The 17,460-nt window shown below is 45.1% G+C and overlaps 1 protein-coding gene across 1 annotated transcript in view; it reads right to left on the reverse strand.

Annotated features, from left to right (window-relative positions):
• The window catches only part of NHSL2 (NHS like 2), a 368,813-nt gene extending 352,300 nt beyond the window's left edge, over positions 1-16,513 (reverse strand). The window contains exon 1 of the mRNA XM_049873350.1: positions 16,044-16,513. Coding sequence (XP_049729307.1) covers positions 16,044-16,380 — 337 coding nt within the window. The 5' untranslated portion in view covers positions 16,381-16,513. The remainder of the gene's footprint in view (positions 1-16,043) is intronic.
• Positions 16,514-17,460: the final 947 nt, after the last annotated feature.

Raw genomic sequence — 17,460 nt, forward strand, 5'->3', positions numbered from 1 at the left:
CCTGTATTGCACCTCCCCTGTATTGCTGGCATTGCCAGCTGAAGGCAAACAGATTCTGGTGTTCCTTCAAAACTGGAATTGAGAAAAAGGCATTAGCCAGATCAATAGCTGCATACTATTTGGGACCATAATCTCCTTTCCCTTCTGCACAATGTCACACTGGTCCATTACATTGATGACATTATGCTAATTGGACCTAGTAATGAAGAAGCTCAATGATTCTGGACTTACTGGTAATTGGGAAATTAATCCCACAAAAATTTAGGTGCCTTCCACCATGGTGAAATATCTAAGAGTCCAGTGGTTTGGGATATGTCAAGATATTCCCTCTAAAGTGAAGGATAAGTTGTTACATCTGGCCTCTCCCACAACTAAAAAGGAGGCACAATGCCTACTGGCCCTCTTTGGATTTTGGAGGCAGCATATCCCTCATTTGGGTGTGCTTACTCCATCCTATTTATCAAGTGGCTCGAAAAGCTGCTAGTTTTAAGTCGGGCCCAGAACAAGAGGAGGCTCTGCAACAGGTTCAGGCTGCCATGCTAGCAGCTCTGCCACTTGGGCCATATGATCTAGCTGATCCAATGGTGCCTGAAGTGTCAGCGGCAGATGGAGATGCTGTTTGGAGTCTTTGGCAGGTCCCTTTTGGTGAATCACAGTGCAGACACTTAGGATTTTCGAGTAAAGCCCTGCCATCCTCTGCAGGTAACTACTCTCCTTCTGAGAAACAGTTTTTGGCTTGTTACTGGGCCTTAGTAGACACTGTACGTTTAACCATGGGCCACAAAGTCATCACGTGGCCTGAGCTGCCCATCATGAACTGGGTGTTGTCTCACCCACAGAGCCATAAATTCAGACATGCACAGTAGCACTCCATCATTAAATAGAAGTGGTATATACGAGATAGGGCTCAAGCAGGACCTGAAGACTCAAGTAAGTTGCCTGAGGAAGTGGCCAAACGCCCGTGATCTCCACTCCTGTCACATTATCTGCCCTCTCCCAGTCTGCACCTATGGCCTCATGGGGAGTTCCTTATGATCAGTTGGCTGAGGAAGAGAAAACTTGTGTCTGTTTTACAGATGGTTTTCCATAACATGAAGGCTCCACTTGAAAGTGGACAGCAGCAGCACTGTAACCCGTTCTGGCACCTCCTTGAAGGACAGTAGTGTGGGAAAACTCTCCCAATGGGCAGAACTTTGAACAGTGCACCTGGTTGTTCACTTTGCTTGGAAGGAGAAATGGCAAAATGTACAATTGTATACTGATTCATGGGCTGTGGCCAATGGTTTGGCTGGATGGTCAGGGACTTGGAAGGGACATGATTGGAAAATTGGTTACAAGGAGGTATGGGGAAAAGGCATGTTGACAGACCTCTCTGAATGAACCAAAGAAGTGAACATATTTCTGTCTCACGTGAATGAATACTCACCAAAGGGTGAACTCACACAGGGGGATTTTAATAACCAACTGGATAGAATGATGCATTCAGTGAAAACCAGTCATTCTCTTTCCCCAGCCAAGCCCGTCATTACCCAATGGGCTCATGGACAAAGTGGCCATAGTGGCAGGGATTGAGGTTATGCACAGGCTCAGCAACATGGACTTCCACTCACCAAGGCCAGCTTGGCTTACAGCTACTGCTGAATGCCCAATCTGCAAGCAGCAGACACCAACAATGACCCCCAATATGGTGCTATTCCTCAAAGCAATCAGCCAGCAACCTGGTGTCAGGTTGATTACAATGGACCACTTTTCATCATGGAAAGGGCGGTGTTTTGTTCTTACTGGGATAGATACTCTGGATATGGATTTGCCTTCCTTGCCCGCAATTCCTCTGCCAAAACTACCATCTATGGACTCACAGAATGTCTTATCTATCTTCATGGTATCCCACACAGCATCACTGAAGATCAAGGGAGTGATTTCACAACAAACGAAGTAAGACAATGGGCCCATACTCGTGGAATTCACTGGTCTTACCATGTTCCTCATCATCCTGAAGCAGCTGGCTTGATAGAACAATGGAATGGCCTTCTAAACACACACTTACAGAGCCAGCTAAGTGGCAATGCTTTGCAGGGTTGAGGCAATGTTCTCCAGGTGGCTGTATATGTTCTAAACCAGCGTTCAGTATATAGTGCTGTTTCTCCCACAGCCAGGATTCATAGTTCCAGAAATCAAGGTGTGGAAATGAGAGTGGCACCACTCATTATTACCCCTAATATCCCACTCAAAACATTTTTGCCCCCTGTTTCCATGGCCCTATGCTCTGTTGGTCTAGTGGTCTTAGTTCCAAAGGGAGGAACACTATCACCTGGAGACATACCACAGATTCCATTGAACTGGAAGTTAAGAATGCCACCCAGCCACTTTGGGCTCCTCATGCCTCTGGTTCAACAGGCAAAGAAGGGAGTTACCATATTGGCTGGTGTGATTGACCCTGACTACAAAGGAGAAATAGGATTGATGTTGCATAATGCAGGTGAAAAAGAGTATGTCTGGAATACGGGAGATCCCTTAGGGCATCTCTTAGTACTACCATGCCCTGTGATTAAAGTCAATGGAAAGCTACAGCAATGCAATTCCAACATGACTAGTAATGACCCAGACCCTTCAGAAATGAAGGTTTGGGTCACACCACCAGGCAAAGAACCATGACCAGCTGAGGTGCTTGCTTAGGGTAAAGGTAATTCGTAATGAGTGGTCGAAGAAAGTAGTTGTAAATACTAGCTAAGACCAGGTGACCAGCTGCAGAAATGAGGACTGTAATTGTTATGAGTATTTCTTCCTTGTATTTGTGCATCAAATATTTTTGTTTTCTTCACCTATAAAATATAAGATGTAAACGGGGCTAGTGAGTTTTTTGTTGTATGCATGTTAGTTGTATCTCATTAGGCACAAGTATGACTTTGTAATTGCCTTTACTTAGAGATTGCATATGATTTAAGGAGGTGACAAGTTGACAAGGGGTGGACTGTGATGGTTAAGGTTATATGTCTACTTCCCTGGGCCACGATTCTCAGTGGTTTGGCAGTTACGTAAAGATGCAGTCTTCCTCCATGATGTGATCAGCCAGTCAATTGTATGTGGCGTTTCCTTGGGGGTGTGGCCTGAATAATATATATATATGGACATTCTGGAAAAGCTCGCTTACTTGCTCTGGATCCTGCATCTGGCTTGTCATCATCTGACCTCTGATTCTTGCAACTTGAGCCAGCTGCATGCCGTCTTACCTGTCAATCTTGAATTCATCAGCCTTCACAGCCTGTGAGCCAGTGGCCTTCCATCTGACCTGCCAGTCTTGAGTTTGTCAGTCCCTGGAGCTACGTGAGTCAGGAGAAGCCTCCAGCCTGATGCCTGACCCACATACTTGGGACTTGCCAGCCTCTACAACTGTGTGAGCTATTTCCTTGAGATAAATCTCTCTCCCTCCCTTTCGCTCGCTTTAGCTCTCTCTCTCTCTATATATATACATATATATATATAAAAAAAATACACACACATATATATACGCTTCACTGGTTTTGCTTCTCTAGAGAACCCAGCCTAATACGGGCCCAATACGTTTTGTGAAGAGAAAGTGTTTCTTCACCCATAAGCCAGCCTGGTTCTGTAAAACTACTGAGCCAATCCAGCAGACATGCAGACATACAGAAGGCAAGAGGTGAACAGAGAGTCACAGTACACTTGGGCAAAAGCTCTGCCCAAAGGCAAGATGCTGCCTAGCTATGCAACCTGCATTCTTCCCCTGCTGCTTCCTTAAAGCCTCTCCTTGGCATCTTGGCCTGGCATGTTCTGTGGTCAACCAGCACCACATATTCTTTGTGACACTAAACATCTCCTGTCTGCCAGGACTCCAAGTGGTGCCTCAGCTTCAATTCTAAGGAATGTTTTCCCCTCTGGTTGGCAAGGCAGTGAACAGATGTCAGTGGGGGAGAATGAAGGGTGGAGTCAAAGGAAAGGAAAATTCTTGGGTTAGAAGAGACAAGCTGACAGTCTCAAAAGCTAAATGCTTCTCATCTGTGGGCACACAGGCATTCTTTACATATTCTGGAAAAGAGAAGAACGGCTGCAATTCAGAGCTGTCTGGGAAACATTCTTATTATAACTTCATCTTGACAGTGTCCCCATTCAGGAATTTCAAAAGGCTTCATGAAATTTAATGTTCTTAATTAGTATTTATTGATCATGTTGGTCCTCACAACCATATGAATTTGGTAGTTTTAACCCCATTTTACAGATGAGAAACCGTGACTCAGAGACGTTGTTGTTAAATAAATAGCCACCATCAAATCGCTCCTGACTCATGGCGACACAACGCTGCCTGGTCCTGCGCGATTCCCATGATTGGTTGTGGATCAGACCATTATGATCCATAAGGTTTTCGCTAGCTGATTTTCAGAGGTAAATCACCAGGCCTTTCTTCCTAGTTCATCTTAATCGAGAAGCTCCACTGAAACCTGTTCAACATCATAGTAACGTGCAAGCCACCAGCGACAGGTGGGTGGCGGATGTGCACCAGGTGCATTGGCTGGGAATTGAATCCTAGTCTCCGGCAGAGAAGGCAAGAATTCTACCACTGAACAGCTAGTGACTCCAGAGGCATTAAGGTCAGCTAATAAGTGTAGAGTGAATGGGAATTAAACCTACAGCTGCTGATTCCAAATACCAAAATCCTTTTCCTTAATATATCGTTTATTGTTTTTTATAGCCACTAAAAAAAAAAAATTTTTTTTAAGGTAATACATGTTCATTTTGGGAATTTTTAAACATGCAGAAAGGTATAAGGAAATAAAAATAACACTCCCATAATCCCACCATTCTGAGATAACCATTGTTAACATTTTTACATATATACTTCTGACTTTTTTTTAATATGTGTGTGTCTGTGTGTGTGCTTTATTTTTTATAATATTGTACTTGCAGTTTTATACCTTGGTTTTTCACTTAACATTATTATCTTGTGCATTTCCAGATATCCTTATATATTTGTTGTCATGGACAGAACTGTGTCTCCCCAAAATATCTGTCAAATTGGCTAGGCCATGATTCCCAGTTTTGTGTGATTGTTCACCATTTTGTCATCAGATGTGATTTTCCTATGAGTTGTAAATCCTACCTCTATGATGTTAATGAGTCAGGATTAGAGTCAGTTATGTTACTGAGGCAGTGCTCAATCTATAAGATTAGGTTCTGTCTTAACTCAATCTCTTTTTGAGATATAAAAGAGAGAAGTAAGCAAAGAGACAGGGAGACCTCACACCACCAAGAAACAAGAGCTAGGAGAATAGCAAATCCTTTGGACCCAGGGTCCCTAAGCTGAGAAGCTCCTTGACCAGGGAAGATTGATGACAAGGACCTTCGCCAGAGCCGACAGAGAGAAGAAAACCTTCCCTTGGAGCTGGAATCCTGTATTTGGACATCTAACCCCCTAGGCTGTGAGAGAATAAATTTCTCTTTGTTAAAGACATCAAATTGTGGTATTTCTGTTATAGCAGCACTAGATAACTAAGACAGAATTTGGTACCAGGAATGGGGTGCTGCTCTAAAAGATACCTAGAATGTGGAAGTGGTTTTTGAAACGTGAATGGATAGAGGTTGCAAGAGTTTTAAAGTTCCTAATAGTAAAATCCTAGATTGCCTTGAAGAGGCTTTTGGTGGAATTACAGACATCAAAAATAATTTTGGTGAGGACTCAGAAGGAAGTGAAGCGAGCTGTTGCACTGGAGATGGCACAGACCGTGAGAAGCAGCAGCAGAGAAATGGTTTTTGTAATAGTGGCCTCATACATTATTTGTCCTTTTGTGATTGGCTTATTTCACTCAGCATAATGACTTCCAGATTCATCTGTGTTGCGAGATGTTTTGCAGATTCATCATTGCTCTTTATCATTGTTTAATATTCCGTGGTGTGTATGTACCATAGTTTATTTATCCATTAATCTCTTGATGGGCACCTGGGTTGTTTACATCTTTTTGCTATTGTGAATAATGCTGCAATGAACATGGCTGTGCATATGTCTACTCGTGTGACGGCTCTTATTTCTCTAGGATATGTTCCTAGGAGTGGGATTGCTGGATCATATGGTGTTTCTATTTCTAGCTTTTTAGGGAAACACCATATTGCTTTCCAAAATGGGTGTACCATTTTGCATTCCCACCAGCAGTGCGTAAGAGTTCCAACCTCCCCTCAACCTCTCCAACATTTGTTATTTTCTGTTTTTTATTTATTCGTGCCAGTAATGTCAGGGGAAGATGGTATCTCATTGCAGATTTGATTTGCATTTCTCTAATGGCTAGTGATTGCAAGCATTTCTTCCTGTGTCTGTTATCTGTCTGAATGTCTTCTTTGATGAAGTGTCTGTTCATATCCTTTGCCCATTTTTTAACTGGATTAATTGTCTTTTTGTTGTAGAGGTGTTGGATTTTCCTGTAGATTTTAGAGATCAGACCTTTGTCGGATTTCTCATAGCCAATTTTTTTTCCCCAGTCTGTAGGTTCTCTTTTTACTGTTTTGGTGAAGTCTTTTGATGAGCATAAGTTTTCAATTTTTAGAAGATCCCAGTTATCTAGCTTATCTTCTGGTGTTTGTGTATTGTTAGTTACGGTTTGTATCCTGTTAATACAGTTTATTAGGGCCTCTAGTGTTGACCCCATTTTTTCTTCTATGATCTTTATAATTTTTGGTTTTATATTTAGGTCTTTGATCCATTTTGACTTAGTTTTTCTGTATGGTGTGAGGTATGGGTCCTGTTTCATTTTTTTGTGGATGGACATCCAGTTTTGCCAGCACCATTTGTTAAAAAGACTGTCTTTTCCCCATTTAATGTGCTTTGGGCCTTTCTTGAAGATCACTTGACTGTAGGTGGATGAATTGACATCTGGGTTCTCAGTTATGTTCCATTGGTCAATGTGTCTGCCACTGTACCAGTACCAGGCTGTTTTGACTACCACAGCTGTATGGTAGGTTCTGAGGTCAGGTAATGCGATTCCTCCTACTTTATTCTTCTTCTAAAATAGTATTGAGTCAATCTCCCTTGAGATATAAAAGAGAGAAACAAGCAGAGAGACACAGGAGCCTCATACCACCGAGAAACAACAGCCAGGAGAATAGTGCATCCTTTGGACCTGGGGTCCCTGTGCTGAGAAGCTCCTTGACAGGGGAAGATTGATGACAAGGACCTTCCCCCAGAGCCAACAGAGAGGGAATGCCTTCCCCTAGAGCTGGCACCCTGAATTTGGACATCTCACCTCCTAGTGGTGAGAGAATAAATTTGTTTGTTAAAGCCATCCATTTGAGGTATTACTGTTATAGCAGCACTAGATAACTAAGACATTTGTATGGTGCATGATTTTTCACAGCTGTATAGTATTCTATCATATTATTGTTGTTGTTAGCTGCTGTCAAGTCTGCCCCGACTCATGGTGACCCTATCCACAGCAGGATCAGACTGTTGTCATTCACAGGTTTTCATTGGCTGATTTTTTGGAAGTAGATAGCCAGGACTTTTTCCCTGGTTTAATCAAGGAAACCTGGTGGTGCAGTGGTTAAAGCAATCAACTGCTAACCAAAAGCTGGGTGGTTTGAAACCACCAGTGGCTCCTTGGGAGAAAGATGTGGCAGTCTGCTTCTGTAGAGATTTACAGCCTTGGAAACCTTATGGGGTCGCTATGAGTTGGAATCAACTCAACAGCAATGGGTTTCTTCCTAATCTGTCTTAGTCTAGAAGCCTCACTGAAATCTGTTCAGCATTATAGCAATACACCAACCTCCACTGTCAGACAGGTGGTGGCTGCACAAGAGGTAGATTGGCCAGGAATTGAACCTGGATCTCCCTCATGGGAGGTGAGAAATCTACCACTGAACCACCACTGCCCCCATTCTACCATTCAGACTTATCAAAATTTATATAGCCACTCTTCTACTACTGGATATAGTAATATCCTATTATTTTTAGGAGCCCTGGTGGGGCAGTGGTTAAGAGTTTTGCTTCTAATCAAAAGGTTGGCAGTTCAAGTTCACCAGCTGCTCCTTGGAAACCCTATGGGGCAGTTCTACTCTGTCCTTTAGGGTCTCTATGAATTGGAATCAACTCGACTGCAACAAATTTTTTTGGTCTCCTATTATTGAATATTTAAGTTATATTCATTTTGTTGGTTAATGTAAATAACCAAAAGGTGCAGTGAGCAGCCTTGAACATTTTTTCCCACAATATTAGATTATTCATTTAGCATAAAGTACTGGAGTGGAATTACTGGGTCAAAGGGGATACACAGTACAAAAACAAACCCTGTATTGCTAATAACTGTAATACACAGCCTCCTACAAAAGCAGAGAGAAACTGAGGCATATTAATGTAAGGAGACCTCAGTCACCTCAGTGCCTCCTAGTCTGGGAGGATAAGTTTCACTATTTTGCAGTTACTAAGACTCGGAGTCTATAAATTGTCAGGCAGTTAATTACACTGTTCTCAGAAGCAAATGATATCCATTAAAATAAAAACAGTTGATACATGGTTTACATTCATTTCCTCTTTGAGTACATTTTCCAAAGGAAAAAAATTTTTTTTCTGATCTTCCCCTAGATGAATTACAGATCATTCTTAAGAATCTATGCCATTTAGAAAGAAAAGAAAAATTAAAGATACAATCAAATCTAAAACGTCCCCACTCACAGAAAAGCCAGGCATTAATAATATATCTAGCCCTGGAGTGTAACTGGATACACACAGCCGAGACATACAGGCAGGGAGACTCTTGATTCCTCTCTTTCTTTCTCACTGTGGCTTTGGTCCCTCCTTGTCTGGATTTCTCAGGGTGGCCCAGGATCTGGCTCCATAAAGCAGGGAGGGGCGTAGATGGCCCAGGTCTCATCTGCCTAAGAATAATGAAGACTTAAATATAGATTTTTTAAAAATCCACAATAAATATTAAAACTTCATTTTAACTATGAATTTTAGCCTTCCCAAGACTCTCCAGTATCCAATTCCTTGGCCAACAAGTAGGATATGAGACAATCCTTTCCCCCATCTCCACCCTGGGGGTTTATTCTAAGTTGAGAGGTGCCTTGCATCCTCCCCTCCTGAATCTTTTGCAGTTAGTTCCTCGCCCACACTAATTCTCTCACTACTTCTGAGCCAGAAATTCCCTACCCCGCCTTCTTCAACTTGCCAATTTCCAAATCACTGTTCAGAACTCAGACATCATATCCTCCAGGAAGCTTTACCAGCCTTCCAGGCTGAGTCAGGTGCACCTCCTCTGCCTTCACTTGACATTCTAGACTTGTCTCTACAGCAGGCTGGAAAGAAGGAAGAAAGGAATTCAATTTAACTGGTATTTATCAAGTGCCTATTAGGTGCTAAGCACCGTTTTAGGAGCCGGAGATACAGCAGTAAAAACAAATAATGATCCCTACTCTCAAGAAGCTTTACATTCTATTGAGGAGCTTACATTTTAGAGAGAGGGAGAGAGGAGGGAAGCTGCCTGATTGCTTAAACCTCCTAAGTTAAACCACGGATACCTAGTGGTCTACTGCATGACCAGACCCACATGGAATTCTACAGGGCAGGGATGAGCTGAGAACTCAAACCAAGAAGGTTAGACAGTGGTTCTCGACTGAGGGTAGATGACTCTAGAGGGTATTTTGGGGTAAAATCACCACAAAGTAAAGCAAAAAAGAGAGATTTTATTCAGCATATGTTCAAAGAGGTAAAAGTGGGAAAATGGACAAAGCATGCTGCTAGAGCTATGTCTGTCCGAGTCCAAGGAATGTTACAGAATCTTCGGTGTATATTAACATTACAAATAGGTAAAATCACTGAAGCCTTCACGTTTTCGCAGATTGGCTAGAAACTGCTAAATCACTGTAGTTCTACACTTTGAATCGTCTTTCTTAATAATCATTGGTACAGGTTTTAGTAACGACAGTCAGGAGGGTCTTCATCGGTCCAAAAGTCTTACTATTCACTAAATTCTAAAAGAAAAAGATAAGAGTGAAAAATATGTGGGTCTTTTGTGCTCTGTTTATGATTTGTTTATGTGAAAGTTTCCCTAAAAGATGTTTTCCAAGGTTGTCCAAGCTATTGTCTTTATACCTCAGGGCCCAACTGATGTGTCCTTGTAAGGTCTTGTGAGTTCAGCTCCAGCTAGGTCACATTCTTTATACTCAAGGACAGGGAATAATGGCTCCAATATCATCTCCTAAATCAATGGCCATGGAGTTATCACAAGAAGTCTATGAATTCGCAGATCCACCAAGCATTGTCCATCTACTAAATAAACACTATTTTTCACATGGGTGAAGATGAGGTTATAACGCTCAAAAATGCAAATTCACACAAACAAAAACTCAGTGCTGTCGAGTCGATTCCAACTCATAGAACTCACACAAAAGCATTGATGAATTCACAGTAGCATTCTGCCATTGTTTAGTTTTTATTTTTAACAGAGGGAATTTTAAAACTCCAAATTCCATCCTTGGACCTAAAACATGACTGAATGGAAGAACGTGTAGAGTCCTGCTTCTGTTTATAAGCTCTTCCGGCCCATCAGGAAAGGACTTGATGCCCAGGCACCACAGGCTGATGTGGTAGGAAATGAGATGGCACCCATTCCCTGCAGACAGGGAGCTCTTTGAGGGGAGAGACTAGGTCTTATTTGCCTCTGGGTCTCTAGCACCCAACACAAAGGTGATTGGGAAAGTAGATCGGGTCCAGGCAACGTCGTGCCCACCCTTCAAAGCTAGAAAGTAATGATCTGAGAAAAAGTGATTTGAAGCCCTCGGAAAGAATAGATCAGCAAAGACAGTGAGCCTCTTAAGCTACTTAAGTATCAAAACCAAACTAAAAACCCATTGCCATCGAGTCGATGCCAACTCATAGCAACCCTGTAGAGCAGAGTAGAACTGGCCTGTAGACTTTCCAAGGAGCACCTGGCGGATTCGAACTGCCAACCTTGGCAAGGATACGAAGTTTATACTTTGGAAGCATGCCTATTTTTACATTAAATAAATTTTTGCTAATAATTTTACTTTCTTGTTTCCCTTGGGTTATAATAAAAGTTCCTTTTGAAAATGCCAACCAGTCTCTACTACAATAATGGAAAATAGGATGTGGGTGTGTGAGGAGTAGGGTCCACAATTGGGTTGAAAGCTATATGGGAGAACAGTGGGTGCAAAGATGACAGAAGAATTATGAATGAAAGACCCTAATGGGAAGGTGACCTTCAGAGGACCTTCACTGGCCCAGCCACCTCTTCCCATCTGAAAATTCTTTTTCCACAGCTATTTCTCGTTCAATTAGTAAAGAAGACTACATTTTGCTTTAACAAGGGAGCCTACCACCTTACACCTATTCTCTATAGAATGCAAGCTTGAGCTTCCTGTCTACTTTTAGCTCACCCCTCAAGTCCCTACTGAAAAAACTATAGGGTGCCTGTTCTTTAGAGTATCTCTTAGTTCCTGAAGGTAGCAGGAGTCGTTCCTCATCTTGTACAAATTCCGGCTAGAGAAATGTCAGGACAGTGACTTTCAGTGCACAACTGACTTTGAACTTAGTGTCACTGCAGAGGGCAGAGCATTAGCCTGGAAGTCAGAAGAGAGGGTGAAAAGAATCTAGTAAGAAGTCATTTTAATTTCAATATACATGTGAACTTTGAGTTATTTTTTAAAATAACATTTTATTTGAAGGTTTAGTGTTGCTTTTATTTGGAATTACACATGGGGAGACATTATAATCTTTTCTGTACTCAGGGCCACTAAAGGTCTTAATCAATCTGGGTGCCTCTGGACAAGTCCCTTCCCCTTTCTTAGCCTTGGTTGTTGGGTGCTATTATGCCCACAGTGGTTAATGGCTGAATTTTTGGTGCCACATAGTCTACATTGATCTCACCCAAGACAGAATGGCTCAGGGACAGATATAGTAAATGTGCCACTCTCCTACTAACACCTCCAATGTCATAAAGGTCAAAGTTGAGACCAAGAGCCGTAACTTGAATCTTCTCCTGTTACTCTATTATTTAGTCATCCTGATTTTTTAAAATCACTTTAGCTGTTCATGTGTCTAAAAAAGGAGAAGGTTAAATTTCTTGTTTCTAAAGTGGAGGAAATTCTAGTGAAGGTTTTGGTACCCAAACTTCCAGGAAAGATGTTTTCAACACATGGAAATGCTATGAAGCAGACCAGGAATTTCATGGTATTTAAAAAGAAAATGGGCTTGCTTCCCTTTCCCACTCTGTCAACCCACTGTCCCAAGGGCCTCTGGGATGAAAGGTAGGACAAAGTGAGCCCTGGCAGAGTGCCCATTCCAAGTCCCCAAAGTACCTACCCCCCTCCCCAGTCTGATCCAAACAGGCCATATACCCTCCTCAGTAGCAATGCTGGTCAGCTTCAGGGTCTACAACATCTCATCTAACGGTAAATTGGCTGCAGTCTAGAGATCCACTTTTCCTTTTTTTTTGTATAGATTTACAGCAGTCTCCTCGTGCACTGTAGTTACGATTTAAACACAAATAAGCCAGCTGTCCTTTCTGATTTGGAGCCAGAGTTGCCACAAAGTTGGAAAATCAAGAGGAAAGAATTTCACATTAAGATGAAGAGGGTGTTTCCATCATCCACCCAACTGACTATATCCAAGCCAAAGTAATTGTAAGAAGCAACAGAGCATCTTTCCCACAGCAAGTTCATGGGCTAGTGTAACATAATAGTTCTCTAGTGTTATTAAACACACCTCGGTGGCACTGGGTTTTGTGGGTTAGATTCATCTAGTGCTTCAGTGACTCCCTTGCTGGCAAAGGAGATATTATATCCCTAGGCTGATGGCCTGATTGATTTTGTAATTATCATCTAAGCACCTACAAACATTAAATAGATTTCTAAGGGAGGTGTTGGAAAGCTTGGATTTACTCACCACATGGCAGCAGGCGTGGGGCTATTTCCTACTGGCTTTGACCATACCATGCTTGAACTGAATAAAACAGAGTACAGGTCACGACTGTCATAAAATATGTCACATTCAAAGCCAAATAGGGGAAAAACTCAATTTATAGGCAGGGCCATGCCAAGGATGTGGTAACTGCCATAGATCCACAACCGGAGGGGCTGAGATCTAGGTCACTGGTAAACTCCATTAGTGGGTCCTCTCCTCCTTCTAATCACCACTCCACCCCATACCAGTTACAACAGCTTCTAAGGCAGTCTCAAAGGGGTTCAAGTCACAAAAGAACAGCCGTCTGAGACAAGGGTGTTGCCAGGCAACCAGCCTAACCCAGTCCCATTGTTTTTACTTTGGAGATGGTGAGGGTATGACCTGGGATTGTCTAAAGCAACACATTGAACCCCTTCAGCATCAACTTACTCCTCCTCTATTTCTCCTTCTCCTCGCCCTGTCTGCGGCCTACAGTCTGGTCTCTGCAAGCCTGGGTGGTATGGGGCAGTCTGACTTGCTACTACTCAGTCAGTTAGTGATAGCCAAGTTGTCCCTTAGGGGAGGCTACATGTGCTGGCCTGGCAGGGTGTCTTTCACTCTAGCCATGTTGCTTCCGAACTTCCTCCTTTTTCTCCCAGGTCTTTCTTGCCCCAATGGCTGCAAGAAATAGACAGAGGAAGAATCTGGGAGAAATCCCGTCAGAGAAAATGTAGGATGAAATGCTGATTGGGAGTACTGACCATCAGCAAAATATTCAGTAAACCAAAACCAAACCCACTGCCATCGAGTCGATTCTGACTCATAGTGACTCTATAGGACTCTATATTCAGTAGGGGAGTGGAAATGCTAGGAGGAAAAGACACAAGGAAGAGGAAAGGGCAAGACCCGACAATGATTTTAAAAAAAAGTATATTTTTTCGAAGTCAAAATATATAGGACAAATACAGCCTGCTGAACACCTTGTGGAAGCTTATGCCTGAGTGACGAGGGGGCCCCAGATGGTGCACTGATTATGCTCCCGAACTTTCTTTGCATTTGGCGCTTAAGCTCAGTCCACTGCTGAGAAGGTCTAATTTAAGCACTAGGCAAATGGAGCCCTGGTGGCGCAATAGTTAAGAGTTACGGCTGCTAAACAAAAGGTTGGCAGTTCAAATTCACCAGCTGCTCCTTGGAAACGGTATGGAGCAGTTCTACTCCATCCAACAGGGTCACTATGAGTTGGAACCAACTCTGATGATACCTAACAGTGAGGCAAATCAAAGCTCCTAAACGGAGAAGTATGTACTGGGAGCCTCAAGGGGAGTCATCAGAACAGAAAATGAAAAATTGGTCCTTTTTGCCAACTTACAGTAGGGAGCTGTGTTCCATTTATGTAGCAGTCCCCTTACTGCCTCTGAGCGAGCTACTAGTACAATCCAAAGGCAAGTGGCCACGCCAAAGCTGAGAGATGGTCGCTCTCCCATATCTTTGCAAACTTCAAAGAAACTAATTCTCAGCAGCCAAACTATTCCAATTTATCTCACAAATTGTTCCCCTCCTTTAAAAGGCAAAAAGTGGATCATCAGAAAGGGTTAGGTCCCAAGGCAACTTGGTGAAGACATACCTTCCCTCACATAGAAAGGGCTCACTGACTCCGTGGACAGAAAGGGCTCACTGACTCCATGGACAGAAAGGCGCAAGTTGGGAAACCAGAGCCTCCTCCTTGTCCTTAACTTATCCTGCTGAACTCAACAGGTGACTCTCTGCAAGCTGACCTATCAAATTTCTCCTAGGCTAATCCTGGTAGTTAGTGGGACCCCAGCAAAAAAAAAAATCAACCAAGCCCCAGCTTTCCTGGTCCCCTGCCATGCAGGGCTTCTGGGCCCATGCCTACATTCCACCTTGCAGTCACCTGTGTCTTCCACCTCCCTTTTCCCACAAGACTGAGCTCATTTTTCTCAACCATTAACCTAGGACCTCAGAGCCCTTTATAAAGGGGAGTGCCATGGGCTCTGACTCCTGTCCTAATGGATGGGGGAGGGAGGTCCGCAATGGAGAGGGGCAGGCCCCAGCAATTCTCTCCCAGAACAGCTGGAGGCTGTGCTAAGGCTTACACTCAAGTCAGTCAGTAGCTAGCTTCCACCTCCGTCTGAAACTTTCTGGCCACACTGCTGCTTCTCTCTCCTAATTTTCTGATGGCGTCAACTGGCCCTGGTATTTGGCATGTCCAAGCCACGATCAGCATTTCCAGCACATTCAGACCCCTCAATTTCAGCGGAAACCCCATACTCTAAAGAGGGCACTGCGTTTCCACTGAGAGAGGATTCTCCATTCAAAGTGTTGGTGCCCAAAGAAGAAGGGCTTGCGAAGCCAGCCTACTCTCTTCATGGGTCCTGAGTGCTCAACGAGGGCACCGCTGGGACCTGGCATTTCTCAGGCATAGCTGATTCCTAAAGTGAACGCACTTCAGGAAACTGATGACAGTTCCTTCAAATGGCTCTCTCGAGCAAATCTGTGCAACCAGACCCAAACGGTAGGGTGTCAGGAAAGCTTGGGACAATCCCATCCTACTCCAACCCAACCCACTACTCCTCCGCTCCCTGCATAGCGGCCCAGCGGCCCTGAGCGCGCCTGGAGAAGCAGCCAGGAGGGCACTCACATTCCTCCGAGTGCGAGCCGCGTTCACGCTCCAGCGCGAAGTTGCAAGGGTTTAAAGCTAACAGGCGCCGCCACCCGGCTCCTGCGACCGCTTAGGTGCCGGGCCGCTCCGGCGCGCTTTCCGAAGTGTCCAAGCTCCTAGACCGTAGCAAAAACTCCAGCGGCACGGCCTTTTGGTTCCAGAAGCCACGAGGATAGGGGCACCTCGGGCCTGAGCGCGGGGCCGAAGCAGTTCCAGACCCTGCTGCTCCCAGGAACCCCGCAGGGTCCCCGCTTCCCTCCCCCAGGCCCCCAGGAGGAGGTGGATAATCCCAGGGCCAGGGTTCCCAAAGGCACTGGGCCACTCAGGATAACGCAGCCGGGTCCAGGAGCAGGAAGTTCCAGCGGTAGAACGGCGGTGGGGGTCAGGGAAACAGGATCCCCTCACTTCCCTAGGGGAGGGGCGGGCCGAGGTAGGGAGGGGGAGGACACAGAGCTGAACACCTACTGGCGCCTCCAGAGGCAGGGCAGACGCTGGGCCGCGAGCCGCCCGGGCACGGTTTACCTAGCTCTTCCTGGTTGTCCTCCGGGCCAAGCAGGCGGCAGGGAAGGCAGCGGCGGAGGCCTACTGTGCGCCGGTACAGGCTGTCGGTACGGTGCCCCAGGGCCAGCAGGTGCCCTTCGAGGTCCTCGAGCAAAGCCAGCGAGTGGCCACAGAGGTCGGCGAGCTGCCGGAGCAGGCTGAGCGCGGCCAGGTGGCTCACGTCGTGGAGCTCGGCCAGCTGCTGCGGCTGGTTCCGCGGACACAGGCGCTGGGGCACCACGGTGCGCCTGTAGAACGGCATCCCGGGCGCGGGCGCGGGGGACCAGCCCGGCGGCGCGGCCGGCTTGCTCTGATCAGCGTCCCTGACCCGAGCACCCCAGAGCGGCGGCCCTAGCTCCCGGTATAGCAGGTCCCTGGGCGCAGGCCGGCAAGGGGGATGGTGCCGGGGCCGGGGAGGGGGGGCGGGTAGGGGAGGGATGGGCTGACTGGTTCCCAGCCGGGAGCACTGGCTCCCCTCGGGGCTGCACACCCGTCTGAGCTACCAGTCCCTCTGACTCGTTCTCCGGGCTCCTCCTCCTAGCCTTTCTCCACCTCCTCCTCCCTCACTCTGCTACTTCGGGATCCCCGCCACCCACTTTTTTTTTCTTTTGCGGTCAGAGATTCTCAGATCAACGCTTGATCAGGGAGAGGAGCGAAAGGAAAGCAGGAGTAAAAAGAGCGAGCTGGAGCGTGGAACAAGGAATGTCTGCATGAGTGGGGTGTGTGTGTCTGTGTGAAATGTTCAGTACAGTATGTGTTCCTGCGTCCTCCTGAGGAGCTTGAGTCACAGTACTAATGGTTAAAGTTGTTTTCTGCTTCGTTTTAACTTAAACTTTTCCCCAAGTAAATAATAAAAATTCAAATGCACCCACGCTCACGCCAGTGAGTAACCAGCGGAGCTCTACCAAATAGTCTGACTTCATTCATCCAGCTTTCCTTCTCCAAACATGTACTTGGTGCCACGCATGGACTAAGCTGTGGGTACAGATTTCTAGCGCCCAGGAACTTGGAAGTGAGGAGGAAAGAATCAAATAATTACTTGACTATAAAGCTCAAGAGGGCAGTGTCTCTGGGACTTCCCACAGTACCTGAACTGGTGTTAGAATTCCGGAAGTGATGAATGAAAACAAACCCATTCTCTGGAACAGTAGATTCCTGTTCTTATAGATGAACACCTCCCCATAAAAAATGTATGCAAAAAGGGAGCCAGGCTGGGCTCCATCCCTGGCCATACTGGGCTCCTGGGACATTCGGCAGAGGGGGGCTTACAGGAGTTAGGATGTGCTTTCAGTGCTGGTAACCCTGCAGTTTCTCTCCATTCTAGAAGGTAGAAGAGAGGGGA

This window comes from Elephas maximus, chromosome X, assembly GCF_024166365.1.
Source record: "Elephas maximus indicus isolate mEleMax1 chromosome X, mEleMax1 primary haplotype, whole genome shotgun sequence".
Classification (NCBI taxonomy): Eukaryota; Metazoa; Chordata; class Mammalia; order Proboscidea; family Elephantidae; genus Elephas; species Elephas maximus.